Here is a 23,394-nt window from a genome sequence, read left to right as displayed (position 1 = left end):
AGAACAGCATGAGCAAAGGGTTTGGGAGTTCTGGATAGGAAGAACTCTGGGTAAACTTTAGATAACTAGTCAGCTCACTGTAACGTATAACCCAGAGGAACTTACGGATGCAGCCTTCATGATCCTGGTTACATCACTTGAACAATTTAGATTATAGGGGAATATCCTAACCTATACAAGTGACCTTGTACTCATCCCCAGCTTCTCTTTCCCAAGCACGCAGGAATCTTGAAACATGGTCCCAGTGCATTCTGCCTCTGCTTTTAAGAAATTATTTCCAGGATTTAATTTCAAGAATATTGAATCAATCTATTTTCATGACCTTCTCTATTTACTATAAAAATCTTTTTACATTTTTTTCTTAATTCCTAATGGTGGGGGAATATGGGACAAATTTCCAGAATAGTAGTTTATTGTGCTTGAATAGAGTATAAACTATATAAAAAAAAGGAGCAAGGAACAAGTTGAAATGTGACCTAACCAAGGAAGAGGGCTTATCTACTGGCTAATGAGCTTGGTCTTCCATAGGCTGGGGGAGTCAATAATCATTATAGAGGTCATGTGATCAGAACGGAGCATTAGAACAATAATCTGGCCACAGAACACCAGAGACAGAAAACATAATGGAAAAAAACTACATATGTGACTACGTAAAGTTTTAAGCTTTTGTATGACAAAACAAAACAAAAACAAATTGTAACATAAAGAGTAACAACTCAGGGAAATTTTTTGGCAATATACATAATAAGCAGTTAATATGCTTAATACATAAACAACTCATAAACATCAATGAGAAAAAGTCTGATAACCTGCTAGAACATATGGGCAAAGAGACATCACAAGAGAGAGAATATAATATCCATTAAATCTATGAAAAAATATTCAGTATCGCTAATAATTAAATAAAATGCAAGCTAATATACATATATTTGCCTTTAAGATCGGAAAATATAAAAAAACTAATAATGCCCAATGTTATCAATTAAAAAATTAAAATGAAATAAGCGAATATGTTTCAATTTTAAAAAATTATATTTCTATGTATATTCATAGAAAAAATATCTGAAATATATACCAATAAGCTAGCAACAGTTAGGCAGAGAGGCAAAATTATGATTTGAGTTTTTAGTTTCTTTTTTTTTTTATATGTTTTAATCTTCTGATTGTGATGCAATGAACTTCTGTTATTTTTATATCCAGAAGGAATAAAAGCTTTTAATTTTATAAAAAGAAGATTCAGATAGAGTAGGCCTAGACAGAGGATAACTAGAGAATAACTGGAAGTCAAAAAAACTGGACATAACTAGACTTAAATACTAGATATAGTTCTTTAAAAGAGGGTAATTTGAATTCTTTAAAAATTTCTGTAACAGTCAACGTATTAATGCCACTGAACTATACACTTGAAAATGGTAAATTTTATATTATGTATATGTTACCACCACAACAACAAAATTTCCACAAGGTCATCCCGAATATATAGGATAAAGTATGAAGCATAAACAACCATAAATGGAGAAGAAGAGCACCAGTTTTCAATAAAATATCTACATTATGCAAAGCAAAGAAAAAAGAAAGAATAAAAGAGATAATGAGGATAGGGGCATGGGAACAGCTAACAGAAGGATGAGGCTTTGCCGAAAGAAAATCAATGGAATGTGGTTAAATAGGCGATGGAGGAGTTGAAGACGAGTATAAGAATTGAAATCTGGCTAAGAGAGGTAGTATGGCTTAGTGGTTAAGTGCTCAGTTCTGGGGCAGACTGCCTTGATTCCAGTGGTTGCCTTGACTTTCAGTAACAATCGCTCTGTCTGTCTCAGTTTATCTGTAACATGAGGGAAACAATGTTATCTTCTTCATGGAACTGTTTGAGGATTAAACAGTTATGTCACAAAAATTTCTTAGAACCATGTATGCCACAAAAATTGCTTAGAACCGTGTATGCCACATGGTAAGCAATCCGTAAATGATTGTTGTTATCAAGAGCGACTCCTGGAGAAAGACTAAGCTTAGGAAGTAAAACAGATGAGTTTAGTTTTTGAGAAGCTGATTTTGAGCCTTTGGTATGCAGCCAGTCTGGGAAAACCAATAGTGGAAAATAGGGTACATTAGCATGGGAGAGCAGTAGAGGATAGAAAAAAAAAATTAGGTTGCCTCATTCACATAGAGGTGATTGATAATTGAAATAGGGAGAAAAGGATGGAATCACCCCAGGAGATAGTACATCACAGCATGAGTCGAGAAAGGGATGGAGGACTCTGGTAACCATTTACTCTTAGGATCAGGAGGAGGGGGAGGAGCCAGAGAAAGGGATGAGAAAAGAAGAGTTAGAGCAGACTAAGGAACTGTAGCCCAAGCTGAGGGAAGTCATCATGTGTTGAAGTCAGAGAGGATAGTGGTGAGAGGCAGTAGGCTAACAGGTGGCCAAATCCTCAATATCCCTAGACTTGTGGATACCTGTTTTGCCATCCTGGTGTCTGAGGGACATCCTTGGAGCCTCCAAAGAAAGAAGAATGATTGGAGTTGCTTTCTTTACCAACCTCCATTTAGTTAATTGACAGGGTTGTCCATTACCTCTGTAAAACATGCCGACTGATGCTCTCAGTGTGCCTGATACCCAGGTTGGAAGGCCACTTTCTGATGCACTTACCTACTTCTCCCAGTTAATTTATTAGTGATCAGTTCAGATTGGATTAGAGGTGTCAGCTACATATGGTGCATTGGTTTTGATACCCTTCTATTCACCATAAAATGGACCTGGAAAGCTTAGTTATTTAATTTTAATATTCAACTTTTCCTGGGGTCTGGTAATCATCAGTAGAATATAAGAAGTACTATTTAAAAAACCTGAGACTTGGGTTTATGTTTCCTCCAATCTGAGTAAATGGGATATCGAATGAAATCTAGCCTTTTCCCTCAGTCTTCCTTCTTCTACTCTGTCTACATCCTCTGATTTCCTAATTCTCTTGAATCCTCCTTAGTAAGGCCTCTGGATACGTGGATCATCTAACATTTCCATAAAGCTGTTCTGTCTGGCTCTGGAGATGGATTTTTAATTGAAGTTGTTATCTCTCTGTACCACATTGCTCCTTGGATTTTGAAAGTGTTTGTAGATTGCAAAACAATTTATATTTGTTTAGATTTTTCAGAGTTTGAGGGAAATCGCATATTGAAATATAGCCAATAACCACCACGTGTTCATTTTGTTTTCCTCTATGCTCACAAAACACTAGAAGCGATGTCTTCATGGGCAGTTACAAGATAATTGAGAGAGGAAGAAGGATATGCGTCCTGCATGCACTTTACAATTCCTCATTTTGCTTAGACTGACTTGGCCCTATCTTTGACTTTGTAATATTAGTTTACTTGTGATAAAATAATAAAGACACACTACTTTATACAATAATCCATTGAAGATTCATTTGTAGTTTATAAATAAGAAGAACATGAGAAAATATAAAATGATTTTTCTTCTCCATTACAGACCACATTGTAATTTCTATAGCATCTTAAAGTTCTTTTTGGAAGCATTCAAAGTAAGTGTCAAAGAAGACACTAAACACTAAATACATACTGGATACAACTTAGAAAACTAGTTTTGAAATTACCATTGCCAGGTTGCCTATCTCCTGGTCACTAACATTTAGGATGCCCATGATCTTAATTTTTTTTTGTCAGCGGGCCATTAGATCATTTAGCCCTAAGAGACTGTATTTGAAGCCCCTCACACATGTGCTGAAGTGGACCAGCTCACTCCTTTGTATGTACCAGGACCGAATTACATACTGGGTTGCATGGCAGAGGCTGAAGGTGAGAACTGGAATAGGAAGAGAAAGAGGTGATAGGGACATGGCACTTGGAACTTCGGAGAAGTGAGGAAAGAAGAGGAATGAAATGGCTGAGCCAACCACGTCCCATCTCCGGCCATTAGAATCATTAAAAAAAAAAAAAAAGTACTATGTTGTATCCTTTACAAACCAGAATTTTATATTTCTCTTCCACTGAATTAGGAAGTCTTTTGGGGTTTGTGACTGTATCTGTCCATCCCCCACACTCTAGGTGACCTTATTTTTTTCTTATGGAGGCTTTATTGCCGTCTAGCAGGGCCTGAGCTGCCTGACTCCAGGGCACATCATGCCATAGGGAACACAACGCCTTCTAGTTTCTGGGGAGTAACAGTGTCTGTAAGTTTAGGGAAGGTTTGTGGAATTTTGGAGGATGAGGAAAGAAGGCACCAGGAGTAGGAAAAGAATGAATGGATTTCCAAGGAAAATGGTGGTCAAGAAAATTGAAACACTCCATTATGTCAAGGATTAATCTTCCTTGGATGATGTCGAATTCTGCCCTGATAGAGTACTAATATTTGTCATAAAATATTCTTAATCCTCATTAGGTTTCCTTCATGACTTATGGCTGAACCATGAATCAGTAGATCTTCTTGCTTAATTAAATAAATCCTCAAAATAACAAAATTCTCCAAGCCCTAAATCTGATGGGATATTCATCTAGAAATTAGAAGGAGAATAGAAATTAAAAAAAACATATAGAAGTAAAGCTACAAATAAATGGGGAATTGAACATATCCTGTCCTTTGAGAATGTAAGGAATATTTGATCTTTGTCTGAAGTTCTCAGATCGGAAGCAGCAACGGCAAGTCCCCTTGTGTGAAAAATTTCTCAGGCAGCTGTGAAACTCATTACGATCACCGGTGTCAATCAGAATATTCTGAGTTCTAACTTGTAAAGGCTAAGTAAAAAGTATTATCCTTTTCAAAATAGTCATGAGGATGTAAAGTACAGCATAAAGAATATAGTTTATAATATTGTAATAACTATGTATAGTGCCAGGTGGATACTAGACTAATCAGGGAGATCACTTCATAAATTTTATAAATGTCTAACCACTATGCTGTACACCTGAAACTAACATAAAATAATATCGAGCATCAACTCTAATTGAAAAATTTAAAAAGTATGTTTTTGATCTTTATTGCTCAATGGCTTTTTGAAATAATGAGTTTCTTTTACATCCACACCATAGAAACAAAGCTTCTTCCAAATGACTGCCATGGTACTCTTAATGCTTCCTGTCCCCACCTCCTCCACCTCCTGCCACCCATATCCCAATGAGAAAAAATATCAGCCAAGGCCTGGACTCGGTGGTAGAGGCAAAGATCTGTAAGGATAGATCTGAAGCAAGCATCACCACTGACCATAAAGTTGCCCTTCGAATTTTTCCTAACTCTGGTCATCTCTATTTATTTGTCCCTTTACCAAAGGCACAAACACTCCAAAGGAGCAAAAGGGTGTGATTCTTGCTGTGCCTGCCATGGGACCAGCTTTGTAAACTACACACCGTAGAAAACGTCACTTCTGCTTTGGCTCCCTGGCTGCAATGTGATGACCACCAGGTTGGTGGTTGCTCCTTGAGGAAGCCTTTAAACTATTTTCTAGGCAGAGAAGTACTTAGTTAAATATTTATAAAAATAGTGTCTACTGGAATATTTATGGCTCTTTATATATTTAACTAAATGCTAATTGGCTATGTTTTCGTATTAAAATGAAGAGAAAATATTGGAGCAAAATTTAAAGAAATAGCACCACCTAGGGACAAGTTAATGTTAACTCTGCTATTTCTGTTTTCTCGCTTCAGAGTCTTGAACTGTCATCACTTTTTTATTGGAGGGGATATGTTTTAAATCCTTATTCCTAAGTATTTTCCAGAGTTTCAGTCCTGTGAACTGTCTACAGTTCTGACAACCAAGATCCAGGCTCTGGAATCAGATTGCTTTGGGGAGCTCTTCTCACTGTATGTCTCATAGTCACTGATGGCATATTATCCTCATTATCTTGATTGCTGCTTTTCCTCTAAAACTATCATTTCAGTAAACCCTCAAGTTTACTTTCTTCTTTCTTTCTCAATCGTTTCTGATTCAGATTATAATCATATAAGATAAATTGTTTATTAAATAAACCTATTATTTCTCCCCCACCTCCCCCCAATCTACCTGAGAGCCTTTCACTATAAAGATTATTTTTTCAATCAAGATGCAGTTACTGCTTTGATGAACTCTTCTTTTGATACAGACTGTGCAAAACTTCTTTCTTCCTTCTAGGGAACAGACTGACATAATAAAAACTCTTCTGTTAAAACCTTGTGGTTTTATAATCTCTTTCAACCCACAGTCTAAAGCAGTGTGCTGTGCAAGTTACAAATGGGACTCTCTTTATCACATTTCTGATTCAGTATGCCTGGGTTTGGGTACAAAATTCACATTTCCAACAAGAACCTTGGGTGATTTAGATGCAGGTAGTCCTTGGTTGACTCAGAGAAACACTTCTTTAAATAATTATTTGTTTTCCACTGTGGAATTTTTAAAAGAGTCATTTTAAAGCACAAGTGTATGGGTTATCATACAAAAATGAACTTGCATTTTCGAAACCTCATATTTTAACCTCAGACTTAAGAAAATGTTTCTCCTGAGACTTAGAGAAATAACAATTACATAGTTGGAGTTTTTTTTTTACACAATATTTGAATGAAGGAATACATTCTCCTTTGGTCTAAAATAACAGCAATATTTTCTTTTGGGTAGTACTATTTTAAGAAGAAATTCTGTAAATGACCATTTCTTAATTGAATGTGTAGAACTTTGGTATTTGGTATAATGATGATCAGTATATAGATTCTGTACATTTTTCACTTTTTGGGTTAATCCGTGTCAAGAGTTGCATCATTTATATCTTGAATGATAAAGAGATGTATAAATTCAGCATACACTTCCAGGTGATTATTAAAATGGCAATTTGCTAAATAGTTGTATGCCTTAATCCTATGATTTCTGATGAGTTAAGTGAAGCAAGTGTTTCTCTTGTAACAATCAGGTGTTGTCTTCCTATGGAATTAGAATTGGGAATGATGGAGGATTCCAGGTCAGTTTTGAGAGTTACAGTGATTTATAGCAGTTTGGTCTACTTCAGGTCCAACAGGGCCAAGCAAGTTAACACATCATTTGTCTTTTTTCATGTGCTGTAGACAAAAGTTGGGGGAAGAAATACCTGGGAGGAAAATTCCTTCATCAGTAGATCACAAGAGATAAAAAAAAAAAAAAAAAAAAAAAAAATTTGGAAATGGGGAAAAAAAAAAAAACATTTTGGGTAACCTTTTCAGTTTGAAACAAGGTAGTTTAAAAATTGTTAGTATAACTAGAAATTTTGTATTTCTTCTCTAAGATATTCACTTCTCTAAAAGTCTTTCAAATATGATGTTATGCAGTAACCTGATATATAACGTATGTTTTATCTTTTGCATTCAAAATTATCTTTTACCTCTTATAATGTTTTTATCATACTTAAAAAAAATTTTAGTTGATGTTTTCAGGGCATTGCCAGCAAAATCCATAGGGATGTCTCAGATTGATATCACTGCTCCATTGTTTCTCCTCCCTTGTTTTTTAGAGTAAAGATGGCAAAAGTCCACTGCACATGACAGCTGTCCACGGAAGGTTCACACGGTCACAAACTCTCATTCAGAATGGTAAGAGAGATTCATCCACAGTGTCATTATTTGAACAGCTTTCTGCTATAACTGAGTTTGGCTTTCAGTCATCTGAACATGAAAGATGATGTTCTATTTTAGAGTTTATTAAGCTCAGATTTACAGGTTCCTTTGATATACTTTGCTAAAAGTTCTTAATCAGACATCCCATCCAGCTTAGGAGTGAGAACATAAAGCCACTGAATTTCACAGTCAATTCCCAGTGAAAGAACATATGAGTTTTGAAATGGGAAACGATATACATACTTATATAGGCTAAAAATCTTACACTTTTCACTCTTAAACTGATGCAAATAAGCATCATACATTTTCTAGCAAGAATTCTGAGTTATTTTTAAATTTTAGTATTCACCATAGTTCCCTAAGTTAAAACTTATTGAGCTACTTAGGTAATGGTAGGAAAAATGAGGTGACTCAGAAGAAAAGCAGGTAAGTACATAATTTAAAGGATCATAAAATCATAGGCTTGAGAGAGACCTTGGAACATCATATCATAATCTAGTAATTTTCCAAGTTTACAACAGTACTTGAACCAATGGGTTGTCACTGCAGCCAAAGTACTAGGGACTGTCAGTTCACGTCATGGTTCATGCTACTATTGTGGGGCATAGCTAGCATCTGTGAGTAGATTGACCTTGACAACACAACTTCTGTTATCTTGGTAAATCTCAGAGACAATTAAAAAAAAAAAACAGGTTTAGTCCAGATTTTATGCTGGCCTTCTAGGTGCATTAGCAGTTCCTAAACTATCTTTAGTTGACCCACATTTCTACTTCTCAAAATTCTGGCATTATTCAGTTTTCTTAGACCTGTTTTTTTCTCATCTATAAGGATTTTGAATGACATACACTTGTATTGGTACTAAGTTATGTCCTAGGCACCCAGGTCATAAAACCAGTTATTTGACATTTGGATGGAAGACCAGCCAGTGAAATTATGCTTAGAAAGCAAAATAACTGCAGCAAAGCAGAGGAAATTTATAAGCATTTCAATGAAACGGTACAGGAGAGAAAACCCTAACAAGTTTCTGGTGAGACAAGGAAGGTAAACTGAAAATTAACTGCACGACACTCATTATTTTTAATTTGAAATATGTAGTATACATTTGACATTCACTTTATTGAAAGGGCTACATAATTGGTTTATTTTACTCAATGAGAACAAGGGGAGGTGGGGCACCTCCTAGTGTCTCTCTTTTGTGCAGCTTCCTCATCCCATTGTATTTCTCAGTTCCTGCATTTTTCAGAAACTATGTCCACTATCTTTAAAATAAACAAAACCAGAGAGATATTTGGTATCCATTATTAAAAATTTAATGTGAATTCAATCAGTGGACCTTAGCTCTGCGGCATAAAAGGCTTTGTTCCCTGTTAAAGCAATTTCAAGCACCAGTGATCAGATCAGAGAGAGCAATTTTTCACCTTGTAAGCACCGCCTTCCTACAGGTCCATCCCTGTGGGCCAGACCATACTGGCCATCTCCTTTGAATCACGGCCATGACCCATCTCTCCTCTGTTATGCTAGTGTGCTTACAACAGTCCTGGGGGTGCTGATAGTTGCTCTGACTTCTCCAAAAGCCATCCCTGTGGGTCTGAAGACTTCTATACCCTCTCCATTCTTGCTAGACTTTTGAATTGGAACAAGGCCCAAAAGAGAATCTATCCCTTGTCCTCTGTGATCAAGAAGCTTTGTTTCAGAGCCTGTCTCATTCTTGGCTGGCCTGACATCTTGCTTGTTGATTGGATTGGGTCCAAGGGCCTCAAATGATGGAGATGCAGTCCTTATATAGCTCATTATATATAACGATGAAGCCAACACTGGTCGAATGTTCACACTGTGCCAGGCACTTGGCTAAGCATTCCACACAAATATTTTCAACCACCCCATGAGAAGGACATACTATTATATCTCCATGTCAAAGATGAAAAAACTTAGGGAGAGAGGTTGTGAATTTTGTCAGGATAGATGGCAGGTATGTTAAGGCACAGAGATTGGAACTCAGGCAGTCTGTCATCAGAGACTGAACTTTGAACTGCTGTACTTATAAATGTGTTTTCTGGATGAACAATGACACATTAAAAATTATTTTTAACTTGAATTCTGTTTACTCCAGTAGTCACTTGTATTTGGAATAGAGCTGATCCTGTAAAAGAATGATTTGGCATTCTCTTCTCTCAGATGAGAATTCTTTGCATTTATCACACATGTGAGAACTGTGAGTTCTTCTATTTGACATTTTTAAAAACGTCTTTAGGGAGAAGAATAGGAAGCTCTTTCTTTCCTCCTCTCTGTTGGCTTCCTTCTGGGAAAAATCCAGAGGCTCCCGTGGGGCCTGCTGTCCATCCTCCAGAGTGGGTCACTGCACAACAGGACCCAGACTGCCTGTCCCACGTGAGGAGAGCAGTTGGCTCCAACCAAGTGAACAGGCTACTGAGGGACATTCTTTGTGTTTATTTGTTTTGTTAAATCTCTCTGGTGTTTGGACTTTGTATGGCATTTCTCTGCTTCTCTGACCACTCTCCAGCCAGGGTAATTATTTCCTCATAATAACTTTGTTTTTCTTTTCCAGAATCACTCAGCGTTGGTAAGACAATCATTTTAAAAAAAAAAAACCTCTTTAATTTTTTTAGTTAGTAAGCAAAGACTGCCTCTGCCATTCGGTCACATTGTTTGTTGTCTGAAACTGTATTGTCACACTCAGAGAGGGAGAGAACTGAACGGAGATACAATATGTATCGAGGCATTTGATCCACACCATTTGCACTAGGCAGCTGCTCAGATGCTGTCTTATAGGTTACAAAAGTTTGATATCATGTTTTCTTCAAAAAGCTTTATAAATAAATAGAATTTGAAAAGGAAGAGTCAAGCGATAGGTTAGGATGATTCATTATGAGATTTTTGACCTTTTGGCTCACAGTTCTTCTAAGGTAACTTAATAGATGACCATTCTTCTTTGTGCAATGAAAAATTAATTTCAGATGAATGCTTAGGCAATGCTTCATAAATTATCCCTTATAACATGCTTATAAACTCACAAATATTTATTTTCCTCACTAATTGTCACTGATAGAATACCAATATTTAACCTGCAACCTTTAAATGAATAGTAAAGATATTTACTTTGCATTCCAAGTAAAACTTAAGATTTTCAGGTAAAAATGCAAAGGTTTGGAGAGTAACTAAAATAGAAATTCATTCATCTACGGTCCCTACTTTAATGTAAAATATATTTCTGAATACACAGTCTCTCTTTTATTTTTCCCCTAGGTTATGATGTTTTTCTGAAATTATTTTAAATGACAATAAAAGTGTATGTGGAAGTTATCTATATTTTTACAGTTTTAACTTGACTTATTAAATGATAGTACAAGAAGAAGAAACTATTGACTCAGCCCCTCTTTTTCACCCTTTTCAATGTTTTTCCCTCTTCCCTTTCCTTACCCAATTTTTAGCATATTTGAGGCTGGTAAACATGGAGGCCCTCACATTTGTTAAGAAAGGTTTGGTGGCTCTTGTCTGGGAAGGATGTGGAGTAATGTAGTGTGTGTCCAGGGCGAAGCCTTCTCTGAGGTTTAGGGATCTGCCTCTCACATCTCCCTAGATCTACTCCATGGGCCAACTTTTTAGTCTGACCACTGTGGGGAATTCTTAGATAGGTACATGTACTCCGGATTGCTCAGTGGTATCCATGGAAACTAGGTGGCTGCCGGTCCCCAAGGCTACCATCAAGTCATAAAAATGATCAGTTTAGATGCTTCTAAATTCAGATCATAATGAACTATATCTTTTAAGTCCCTAGAAGATCACAATAACTAATTTTATTTTATTATTTTTCCTGATTATAAAATTAGCACATGCTCATTGTTGAATAAAATTAAATTATTAAAGAGATCCCCCATGATCCCCACCAATGTCTCTCCAACTCCATTCCAAGAATTTCAATGGATAATTTTGTGAAATTTCTAGATTTTTCTTTATATTTAAGAATGTATATAAACATAATATAAAGATATGTAATTATTACTTTTATTTTTACATAAACAATTACAGTCTATTTATTTGGACAACTGGTTTTAAAAACAACTACTATATCACAGAAAGAATAATTTGAGGAAAGACCAGCATTTGTATTCAAGTTGCCATTTATATTTCTCTGTCACAGTCAAAGTTAAAAAGGGATTACCTTTTTACAAACAGCTATTAAGCTGCAAATCCAAAATGTGCAAATTTATTGACAGTAGACCGATTTTTCAAGTTAAACTCTACATGTAGATGTCTTGGCTGTAAAGCATCTTAAGCCATGTGTATGTAAGTATACACAGTTTGTGAAGCATTTGCCCCTTCTACAAAGTCCACCCATATTTGGTAATTGTTTCACTTTGTAGCAAAGCTTCTTATTCATTAACTTTATGTTACCAATATACCAGCCAGAAAAAATATTATTTGCTGAAAAAGAAATCTTAGGGAGCTGGTGGTCATAATGACCAATAATAGAATTCATTAGAATGAAGGGCCATACAACATATTATTGTGAAGTTTTTATAATGGTCCTATTATAAGAGACAGTGTCTTGGTCTGGAAGTTAATGCTCTTTCCCCAGATCCGAGAAGACTCAATGGCTTCCTTTTGGCGTAGTATTTAAATATACTGCTAATGGGAGTACAAATGGGCACAGCTTTTCTCAAAAGCAATTTGCCAGTGTTTATCAAGGGTCTTAAAATATTCATACTTTTGGTCCATTCCTTCTACTTCTAAAAATGTTGCTGAAGGAAATCATCTTAAAAGTAGGTAAATTATTAATACATATGTTTATTCTTGTTTTCTTAATTACTATTTCTTGGGAATAGCAATGCCTAGTAATTAGGGACTTTCTAAGTAAATTCTCTAAATACTGATATCGTATAGCCATTCAGTTACATTAATGAAACAAATTAATGACATGGGAAGTGTTTGTGATATAATATTCAAGGGGAAAGCACGATACAAAACCCCTTCTGTGCTATGATCTCAACCATGGAAGATTTCCATGCGTACACACACCCTCAACTAGAAGGAAATTTTCCAGGATATTAATATTGACTATCTTGGATAATCAGTGAATTTATTAATGACTTCTGTTTTCTTCTTTGTGTTTCATTGCATTTTCTAAATTTTCTACAAAGAGAAAATTACTTTCTTCATGAGAAATAAGTTATTTAAAACAAATGTACGATATCTTTCTAGATCATCTAAGCCATTCATATAATGTTTATATTTCTCAGGATTTTATTTTATTTTTTTATTCTGGCATATATAGATGTGTGTATATAGTTCTGATATACAAACTAAGCATTATAATATTAGTATATCTTATAATGGTATATTTTAGTTTTAAAATACCAGCTTTCTTTAGTTCAATATAATTGATAATAAGAATAAAGTTCAAGATTTGAGGGAAATACATAGAATATTTTGTAAAACAAAATTTTCTAATGAGACCTACTCTAAAATACTTGACATCTAAGAACATGATCTGCAATTTAGTAATTTTCTGCTTTCTATAATGATACAGAGATTTGTTTCTGAACAGTATAGCCAGGAAATAGAACCTCAAAATAGCTTACATTCTGTGCTGAGTGTTCTTTACTTAAAGTTGAAGTGCATATTGGCTCACATAAGCACAAGTACGTCCTATGTATTTTTTTTTCTCCCTGGTGTGCTTCCCTCTACTTCCTTACCTTTTCCTGTAGCTTTCTTCAGGCCCTTCCTTTTAAATCAAAAAATAATTCACATACCATAAGAGTCACCATTTAAGAGTATAGAATTCAGTGGATTTTAGTATTTTCACAAGGTTTTACAACCATGCTATTATTAATTCCAGACAGTTTTACAACCATCCCATTACCCAATTCCAGATTATTTCATCACCCTGAAAAGAAAGCTCATACCCATTAACAGTCACTCCTCATCTCTCCTACTTCTTGATTCTTCCTTACGTATTGATTTTCAAGGGCTCTTAAAATATTCGAGAGTTTTCCCACTTATCAGTCATACATGTTGCAAATATTTTCAAGTGACTATTTCTTTATTGCAGGGTGCGAGGAAAGCTTTTCTAACGATAACTGAAAATCTAAGTACAATAAAAGAAAACAGTGATACATTACCTCCCCAAAAAAATTCTTTTTAGGGTAGAACACTAAAGACAAATGAAAAATCTAGGGGGAAAGTATTTGAAATAAGTATTACTGATAAATGGGTGATCTCTCAAATGTTTTATGAGCTCTTGAAAATCAAAGAATAAAAGACCACACACTCACACACACATGCACACACACACACTTAGAAAAATAGGCAAAAGTCATGATAAATAGTTCATAGAAAAAGATAAACAAATGGTCCTTCAACATATGAAAAGATGCTCAACTTTATTAATAAGAGACATTCAAGTGAGAACTATCACAAGATGCCAGATCTCACGCATCAGATGGCAGATACTCAAAAGCTTGACAAGATTATGGGGAAAAGGCAGACTCCTAGATTGCTGCTGTATTTGCAAAATTACACAGTGTCTAAAGAGGGAAATTTGGTAAAACCTTACAAAACCACATATTCATTTGACCTAGAAATCCCCTTCCTAGGAATTTACCCTGAAGATAACACCCAATAAATATGAAACAACATACACATGAGGTTATTCACTACAGCGTTGCTGATAAATATTATTACAACTTAAATCCTCATCCATACTGGTCTGTTGCACATAACTAGTACATCCATGCAATGGAAAACAATAAAGCTGTACAAAAATGAGGAAGATCTCCAAGAAGTGATCTCTGAGAGTGAATTCCAGGATATATTGTTAAGTGAAAAAAATAAAATAAAACAAGATGTAAAAGATTCCATGTGCTTATTTTTGCAGAGAAACATAAATCAAAACTAATGAAAATGATTACTATAGGATGTTGAGGATGCGTGGAAGGGATAGAAATGAGAGCGAAGCCTTTAAAAATCAAATTTCGAGTTTTGAAACATATAAATGTTCTACATATTAATAAGATAAAATTAAATCAAAGTCCAGTAAAAAATTTGAAAACAAACAGAATAAAATCAACCTAACTATGTGTCAAATTGGTAATATAAACACACAGAATAAAGAATTTGGGTAACTTTTGAACAAAATACTCCCTGTATATTCTAAAATTATTGTGGGAAAGTTTGTCGGGAAATAGGATATTTATACAGTCTCAGCATCACCCCACCAATTGCTTGTTAATTACAAAGGGGCAAAGACAGCTTTGCTATAGAGAGTGCTGGCAGGCATCACCTTAACCAAGTAATCGAACCTCTTTTTTATTGTGGTAAAATATACATAACATGAAATTTACCATTTTAACTATTTTTAAGTGTATGATCCAGTGGCAATAAGTACATTCACACTGTTGCTCAAAATTTGCATCATCCATTAATAGGATAAGTTGACCTTGAGTATGTACCGAGGAGATGAAGTGGGAAGTGCACATCGGCTCTGGGTTATTCTTGCCAAAGTGTTAAGCCTGCATCTAGGAATGAGGAATGATCAGGCAACTTCAGAATGCATGACATTCTGCATGACTCCTGTCTCGGCCTCCAAAAATATCAATGACACAAGAGACTGTTAAGTAAATAGGAAAAAGATTGTTTTAGATTAAAGGAAACTAAAGAGACATGACAACTAAATGCTATCAGAATCTTTGATTAGATCCTGAATTTAAAAAAAAAGCTATAAAGCACATTTTTGAGACAGTTGGAGAAAAATGGAATATGCACTGTACTACCTAAATTTATTATATCAATTTTAATTTTCTTGGGTGTCGTGATGAAATTATGGTTATGTGGGAGAGTGTCTTTGTTCTTAGGGGTGAAAGTCATGACGTCTAAGCTTTTTAAAAATGTTTCCTCAAATACATGAATAAATAGACTAATTATATTTACATACATATGGAAAGGAGAGAGAAAGAAATGTAGTAAAATTACAAGTTGGGGAAAAATAAGGCAAAAAATACAATAGATGAAAATACTACCTTATTGTGGACAATGGATGATTGATGTGGACTATGGATAATTTTTATAAATACAGAATTTTCGTTTCATAGTTTATGCTTTTACTCACTGTATTTTAAACTAGATAATAAAACTACTTAAAATATTTTTCTGAACTCTCTATTCCTTTTGGTTCTTATGCTATAGTATAAGGTTTACATAAGTCTTTAATTCAGCAGGTACAATTAAAATCAATTACATCTTCAGAATTACATTTTATGGAATTTGATTATATGTTCCTTAAGAGCAGGAATCTAGTTGTAAGATTTTAGATTCTTAAATAAGACAATATGAAAAGATTTTTCAAAAGCATTTCTAGTAGACTTCCCTCTGTGCAGATTTAATAATACTCTTACTTCAGATGGTGACTTGTCCCCTTGAAAAGCATTCTTCTACTTAAGAGCAGAGATGCATGCAGAGTGGAAAAGAAATCAACATTGATCAACATGAATGAGTAGCATAGAATGTAGTATCTGAATCAACCTGAATCCTTATGTCATCCTGTATTAAAAAATGTCTTCCAGGAGGTGAAATCGACTGTGTGGATAAAGATGGCAACACTCCTCTCCATGTGGCTGCAAGATACGGTCATGAGCTTTTGATTAACACCCTCATAACCAGTGGAGCTGACACAGCCAAGTAGGTTACTGCAAAAATACGGTGGAATAATTGCCACATGTGAGAATACTACCAAGGGGATTCTGCCATGCAGTAGACAGTTCTCATTTATCCAGGTTAAGGTGGCTCTGTAACATTAGGCTAAACACAAATTAAATTTGAACTAAATTAAGTGACTTTTAATGACAGATGCAAGGAAGAACCAATTTTATTTCTCAGCTTCCTCAGAAAGAGGCCAAGTCCAGTGATTTTAATTAAGGAGACTTGAACTTTATTCCTAATTCTGCTTTCTAATATTCTGTTCTTTCTTGTGTTCAATGTAAGTTAAGCAGGAAAAATTAAACATAAGTGGGCAAATTCAGAATTTATTCAGGTTGCCTGCTTAATTTTAATATATAATTATAGGCTACAATCGAGTAAATATGCTTTATTTTACACTTCGACAAGAATATATAAAACCTCTATACAGTCTGTCACAATGTGGGGTACTATGGGAAATTTCAGACCTAAGTTACCTGTTCGGTGCCTTCAAGGAGGTCACAATTGTGTTGGAGGCTCAAGGCCTTCTTAAGACACAGAACCATGCAAGATAGTATATAGTAAAGTTCTAAATGAAATAGGACTTAAGGGGCAAAATGTTTGGTGTAGACAATATATGTCACAGAGTGTGGCTAGGAAGGAGAGAACTCGCAGGAGGCCAAAGTTTTCAGAAAAGCCTTCAAGGAGAAGTGAGTTTTAGGTGGGCTTTGGAGAACGAGAATTATTTGAGTAAAGCAGAGGGCGGTGGATATCCTAAGAGGTGAGGAAAGCAGGAACAAAACGTGAAGAGAGTACAATTCTGAGAAGAGCTTAGCCTGATAGAGCAGAGGGTGTGGGATGGTGCCATGCTCTACCCAGAGTCAGTATCAGGTCACCAGGTGAGAGCCCAGGGTTTCACGGGCACTACCTAGGCTCCAATCCACGCCACCTTGCTTGTGAACTGTGTGACCTTGAGCCCACTGCTCAATCTCTCTGTGCTTTGGTTTCATCACTTGAAAAATGGGAATAATAATAGTACTTACCTACTTAATAATAGGTTCGTTATGAGGATTAAAGGACTTAATGACTAGTAAAGCTCTCTAGTATTGGTTAAGATCTGTATGAGTATGAGTTATATAAATATACCTGCTAAGGTTTTTAAACAAGATAATCCACATTAAAAGCTCTTTGAACAATGCCTAGCACATAGTAAGCTATCAGTAAATGTTAACTATTATTTTATTACCTAGTGAATGAATGAAGGCCTTGAATTCCTGGAAAAAGAGTTTAGCCTTGACCACAGACTATGGGTAACAATAATTAGATTTTCAGGAGAAGAACAATATGAGGGCAGTGTAGGAATTTTATTTTATTTGCCAATTTTGTACAACGGGATTGAAGAATTGCTTGAGAATAAGCCAAAATTTAAATAGTCCAGGAAGGTGTGGTGGGTGTCAGTGACCTTGTGGGATCCCAGTCTAGTGGTGAGATAAGACCAAGAGCAAATGACTGCAGTTTTACGAGGTTTGCTATGATAGAGGTTTGGACCAGGCTGTGAGAACAGTTAGGGAAACACTGAGTCTCTGGGTTTTGCAGAAGAGGTGACATTTCAGCAAAAGGAAGGATAGATAGGAGTTTGCCAGGTAGACAGAATTGTATGAGGTTAAAAGATAGAGGGGAAAGTAAGGAAGGATATGGCAAGAAGAGGGACAGTATTTACAAAGCACAAACATGTGAATCGTTGAAAGCAGATTCCTAAGGCTGGATTAGATGATGTGAGCAAGGGAGTAGAAAGAAATGAGGTGGAAAGGCAGGAAGAGTCACGTCTTGAAAGATCTTGCATGTCCTGCTAAGGAGTTGGATTCTATTCCGAGGCATTAAGAAGCTGTTCAAGAATTATAAATGGGTGCAGGGTAGGTCGTGTCTAATGATCCCATTTCTGTAAAAGATCACTCTGACAGCAGGCCAGACATATTGGAGGTGGTCCAGACTAGAAACACCTGGCAGCCTCTTGCAAACGCCCAGAGAAGAAAAGATGAGGGCTCGAGCTTAGGACATGGCTGAGAGTGGACAGAGGAGAAACGTGCTGACAAATAGTAAGAGCAGTGGGTGTCTCCTTTCAGAAGAGAAAGTATCTGCTTCAAGCCAAAAGACCTTATTGACTGGAATGTTGAAGCTAAAAGCAGCAGCTCATTTTGTAGGAACAGCCGTTTACTAGGATCTTATCAGATTCTAAAGTTCCCAACCAGATAATGGCTACCCAAAGCCCCAGATCATAAATGCTCAGTGTTTGTTAAGCAGAAGGAAAATATCTAGGCACAGACCAGCTTCACCTGTGACATGTTAATATTTCGGTGGTATTTTTCTTTCAACTCTTAGTTACTTGGGGAATTTTAGCCAAACAACCATGAATTTCTGATTTTCTTTCAGATTTGAATCTGAGGGATAAAGATAAACTGGGCCCAATACTTAAAATTTATAAGAAATGTGTTTAACTCAATAAGTACAAAGTTTCTTTCTTCATAATTATTTTGCCTTCAGCTTATGTAAATAGCACCATGTGACATTTGCACCAGTGCCTTAGAAATGGCATCGTTGTTCAAGTAGCCTTTTTTCACCATTGTCGTGCTGTGTGTCCTGGGAACACCAAGTAGGTAAACATTGTCCCAGCCTCAAAGAGCCACATTTGGGAATAAGAATGCTCCCTTCAGTAACAGTGGTTCATTGGGCAGTGTGGTGTGTGTGTGTGTGTGTGTGGTGTATGGGAAAGGAAATCACCTGAGGGGAAATATCAAAATGAGGGGGAGGAAAGTTGGAGAAGATTAATCTTATTAAAGGCCCCAGAAAATCACTGTTCTCTCAGCTCTTTGTAGATCTATGTAGGGTAGCTTGTCGACAAGGAGAAAAGTAGGCCTTTCCTTCTATAAATAAGTAAACAAATAACATTTATGAAAATAACCCACCTTCATTCATAAACAACATGGCCCAATGTATTTTAAAAGATCTCTATATGACAAGTTTTGTGGTCATTTCTTTCTTATGAAGTTATTTGAATACTATCCTCAGGCTTCGATTGCATGTTCTTTATTATTTTTTTTGCTTCTCTGAACTTCGTTGGACCATTTTCTGCAACTTGACTCAGTGCTCATACAACTTTATGTAGTGTCATCAAAGCCCTTTCGTTTTTCTTCTTTAATTTTTTGAGGTTTGGAGCACTTGTCTCTAGGATTTTACTTTGTCTTCACCTTACCAATTATGCTTGCACTATTTTTTCTGCCTCAACTGCAACAGATTTAGGGAAATTGTAGTTATGCAGATAACTGGATCTGACATTCATTCATTCACTAAATGTTTGTTAAAGGCTTGTTATGTGTCACCTACTGCGTCAGGTTTGGGGGTTACAGAGATCCCTGCCCTCAAAAACATTTATTATCCTTTGGGGGCAAGAGTTAAACAAGCAATTGCAATCATGTATGTGTGATGCCAATACAATTGCCGGGTATCACTGAAATATGTGAAAACATATCTGAGACATAGCAAGGCCAGAGCGGAATTCTGGTAGGAGTGATGGAGACTCTAGGATGAGTAGCCATTAGTGAGGTTATGGTATTGAGTCTTATAGATCCCAACTAGAGACTTAAATTATTTTTATTATAATGTTACCTGAATATGTACAAACATAAGACTAGATAGAAACTCTTTATGATTTGACTCTAATATATCAATAAATCAAAAAAATTAACAATCAATAGTAGCCACACTCACAAGTGTTTACCCATGCCTATCACCATCCTACAGGTTAAGTAAATGAGGCACAGAGAGGTTCAGTTACCTGCCCAAGATCACAGAGCTAGTGAAGGGTGGAAATGGGACTCCACCCTCAACAGCTTGGATCTGGAGCCTCAGCTCCAAAGCACGAGGCTTGCTGTCATGCCATGTGATGGATGATGTGATAGTCCACATTTTGCCAAAATTAATCACCATTTGCATGGGATTATGGTGTTGGTGGGTAAAGTACTAACTCTTTAGAGTTTAGTATATGCTGTAAGAGTGGAGGTTTTGCAGTGGCTTAAACAAAAGTGGTGAGACAGTGGACTCGTCACACAGCACAAAGTCCTTTATTCAAATGATTGTCAAATTTTGTGCATACAGAAGGCTCACTGTATTGCATTATCATTGGCCCTCCCTAGGTTCAGACATCATTTGTCTGTTAAGCACACCTTTATTCTATTCTTATTGGCCCTAGCCAATTAAAGTAGTACTCCACAGCACTATAGGATCCTAAATACATAGACGGGTGCTGAAATTTGGCAGAAGTATATAATGATAAGATGGTCATTCAGAGGAAACAAAATATGCCTTTGTGCCAGTTGCTTTAGATTATCATCGAAAGGAAAAGACGATTTAAAGATTTTCACAGAGGACTCTTGAAAACTCAAAGATATTTTCAGTGACCTCCAGACATGCACTGATTTGTTTGAGAAAGGAGAAAAGAAGCAGGAAAGAAAGAGAAGAGAGTTTCAGGTGGAGGGACCTGCATATGAAAAGCCTGGGGCAGGACAGAGCCTGGTTCCTCCAGGAAGAATGGACAGAAGTTCACTGAGATTTTGGAATACAAGTAGGTTAAGCAACAGCTAGAACCAGAAAGGGCCTTATAAACCTTGTTAATTTTTGGACGTAAGTCAAAAGAAACCACCAAAAATGTCTGCAGGCTGCAAATAGCAAGGACTAGCCTTCACTGTTGTCAGTTATATCCAAATGCTATAACATAGGGGTGCATGATAAATACTTGGAATGACATAGATAAAATTAATAATAAATTGATATTTTTATTTGAGTTGATTAATTGAGTAAGAATCTTAAAATCATTTGATGATCACAATTCATCAAATGTTTCTGTCTTGCCCACTTAGTGGTCAAAATTAAACAATTTCCACCTTCCCTCAGAAAGTTGTGAGATCATTATAGTAAAGGATTTTGAACTGTAGAAAAGTAACAGAAATGGTAGCTGATTACAATTTATTCTTAGCTTTTAAGGAAGCACACACCTGATTTTTAAGAGGTACAACCTGATTACAGCTTCAAAACTGACTGCTGATTACACAACTAAGCTAGTAATAATTGCAAAGGCAATAATAATACTAATATGTGTGATAAAGGCTAACCAAAGGCCGGACCCTCTATTTAGTATAATTAATCCTTATGATTGCTCTTTAAGCACGACACAGTTGTTATCTTTATTTTCTGGATGAGGGAACTATTGTGTACTTGCCAAAGAGCAAATAGCGAGCAAATAGCAAAGCTAGAACTCAAACCTAAACTTTCTGACCCATTACCTTAACCACAGTGTTGTGTACCAGACAGCCTAAGGAGAATCTCTAGAAAAGACTGGATGTGGGAAGAGACAGCCATGTCTCTCTGATGTCAAAGGGAAAGCTTAAAAGAACTGATATTCTAATGTGCAAAAGCCCTTTCCTCACCTCTGATAGCTGTCTACAATTTATTCTGACCTCATTTATTCTGAAATAACTGGATAGGAGATGCCAACTAACAGCTAAATTAGAAATAGCTAATACAAATGTGTTCCATTAATTTTATGTCTGGTCAAATAAATGTAGCATTTAACTGGAATTGGTCTCTTCTTTCCTGTAATTTATGCATTGTTAAGTTTAGTGTTATCTGACATCTTTATCTCTTGATCTTCCTTGATGTATACCTGATGATGTAAAAGCGATGCTTTTTATTTGACTAAGGCAGCCAAACCCTAATTTTCCTGCTAAAGGTTTTATGATGCTTCCTTTATAAGCAGTCTTATTTTATAACAATAAAGGAGTAATTTCATTTTGAAATGCATGAATCATTTCTGAGGTGATTCAGAGAATCTGAATTCTACTTTTATTTTCTTTCCAATCTCGGCCTGATATTTAGTTTTCCTATTTGAAACATAGCAGCATATTCACATTCAAATGCCACTCCGTGAGTCCAAATTAATATGCTTTCAGAACCTACACTGAAGTAGTGACTGTTTATTAACTATGTAATGAAAAATATATATCAAACAGAATTTTTGCTAGACCTTTTAGAGTAGTTCTGCCTTCCTTATCTTCTCAGGTTTATAAGTAACGGCAAAAAATTTACATAATTAGCTAATATACAGTGTGATGAATTATCTAAAGACAATGGTGTTAAGTAGTAAGGTCGATTAGAGATCTTGATAATGAAGTTTATGGAATATGTTACAATACTGTTGCCTATATACTATCACTTATACTTTTTATGTTTTCCTAATTGGTTTCTTATAGAGTTTGATGCTGTTTTCACTAATTCAGTTACTTATACTATTTTATATAAATATTTTTATCTATCTTTATAAAATATATAGTATATATAACATGTATATTACATATGTATATAATGGGGATATACACATGTATCCATGTATATGTATATATAAATATAATGTATCATGTATCAAAATTTAAAATATTTCCATTTTAATATATTTTATTTTAACATTTTACATATTTATGTATATTTATTTTATACATATAATTAAATTGTATGTGTGTGTGTATATCTATATCTATAGATAGATAGATAGATAGATAGATAGATAGATAGATAGATAGATGTAGAATGAAGAAGACTTAAAGAAATCTTAAGCAATCAGCCCTTGGTTTCAGGCATGTTCTTTCAAGAACTTAAAACTATCCAAAAAATATTCTATCCATTTTCCTCTTGCAAATGTCCAGAGATAATTAATCATATATTTTTGCCTTAACAGCCCAAAATAAATAAAATGGTTAGGTAAAAGCTTTTTAGCTTAAAGTTTCATTTAATAAGAAGCTTTTGAAACATGTTATACACTTTTAAAAATTACTATTTCACTGGCATCAAGAGGGAACAATATAAATAGCAGCATAAATAGAAAAGCTTCTCTCCCATCCTCCAACTCTCTCTTCCTTTTCATGAGCATCAAGGATGTCACTGATGCAATTGCTTTTCAGATTTTTTTTTTTCATAAATGATGAGAGAGGCAATTACAAGCAGTTCTCCACATGACACTGCCCGGAAGATGGGCAAATTGCATCTCTTGATGGATGCCGGCTATTATATACACTGGGTTGGCGATCTCCATATAGG

At 35.5% G+C, this 23,394-nt stretch overlaps 1 protein-coding gene across 2 annotated transcripts in view; it reads left to right on the top strand.

Annotated features, from left to right (window-relative positions):
- The window catches only part of ANKRD44 (ankyrin repeat domain 44), a 178,396-nt gene that overhangs the window by 68,947 nt on the left and 86,055 nt on the right, over positions 1 to 23,394 (top strand). For both annotated transcript variants that reach the window (XM_025039527.1, XM_025039526.1), the window contains exons 8-9: positions 7,458 to 7,536; positions 16,140 to 16,254. In XM_025039527.1, coding sequence (XP_024895295.1) covers positions 7,458 to 7,536; positions 16,140 to 16,254 — 194 coding nt within the window. The remainder of the gene's footprint in view (positions 1 to 7,457; positions 7,537 to 16,139; positions 16,255 to 23,394) is intronic.

This window comes from Pteropus alecto, unplaced genomic scaffold, assembly GCF_000325575.1.
Source record: "Pteropus alecto unplaced genomic scaffold, ASM32557v1 scaffold3, whole genome shotgun sequence".
In the NCBI taxonomy this organism is placed as follows: Eukaryota; Metazoa; Chordata; class Mammalia; order Chiroptera; family Pteropodidae; genus Pteropus; species Pteropus alecto.
The sequence above is the reverse complement of the archived record's forward strand: the minus strand, read 5'-3'. Positions and strand labels throughout refer to the sequence as shown.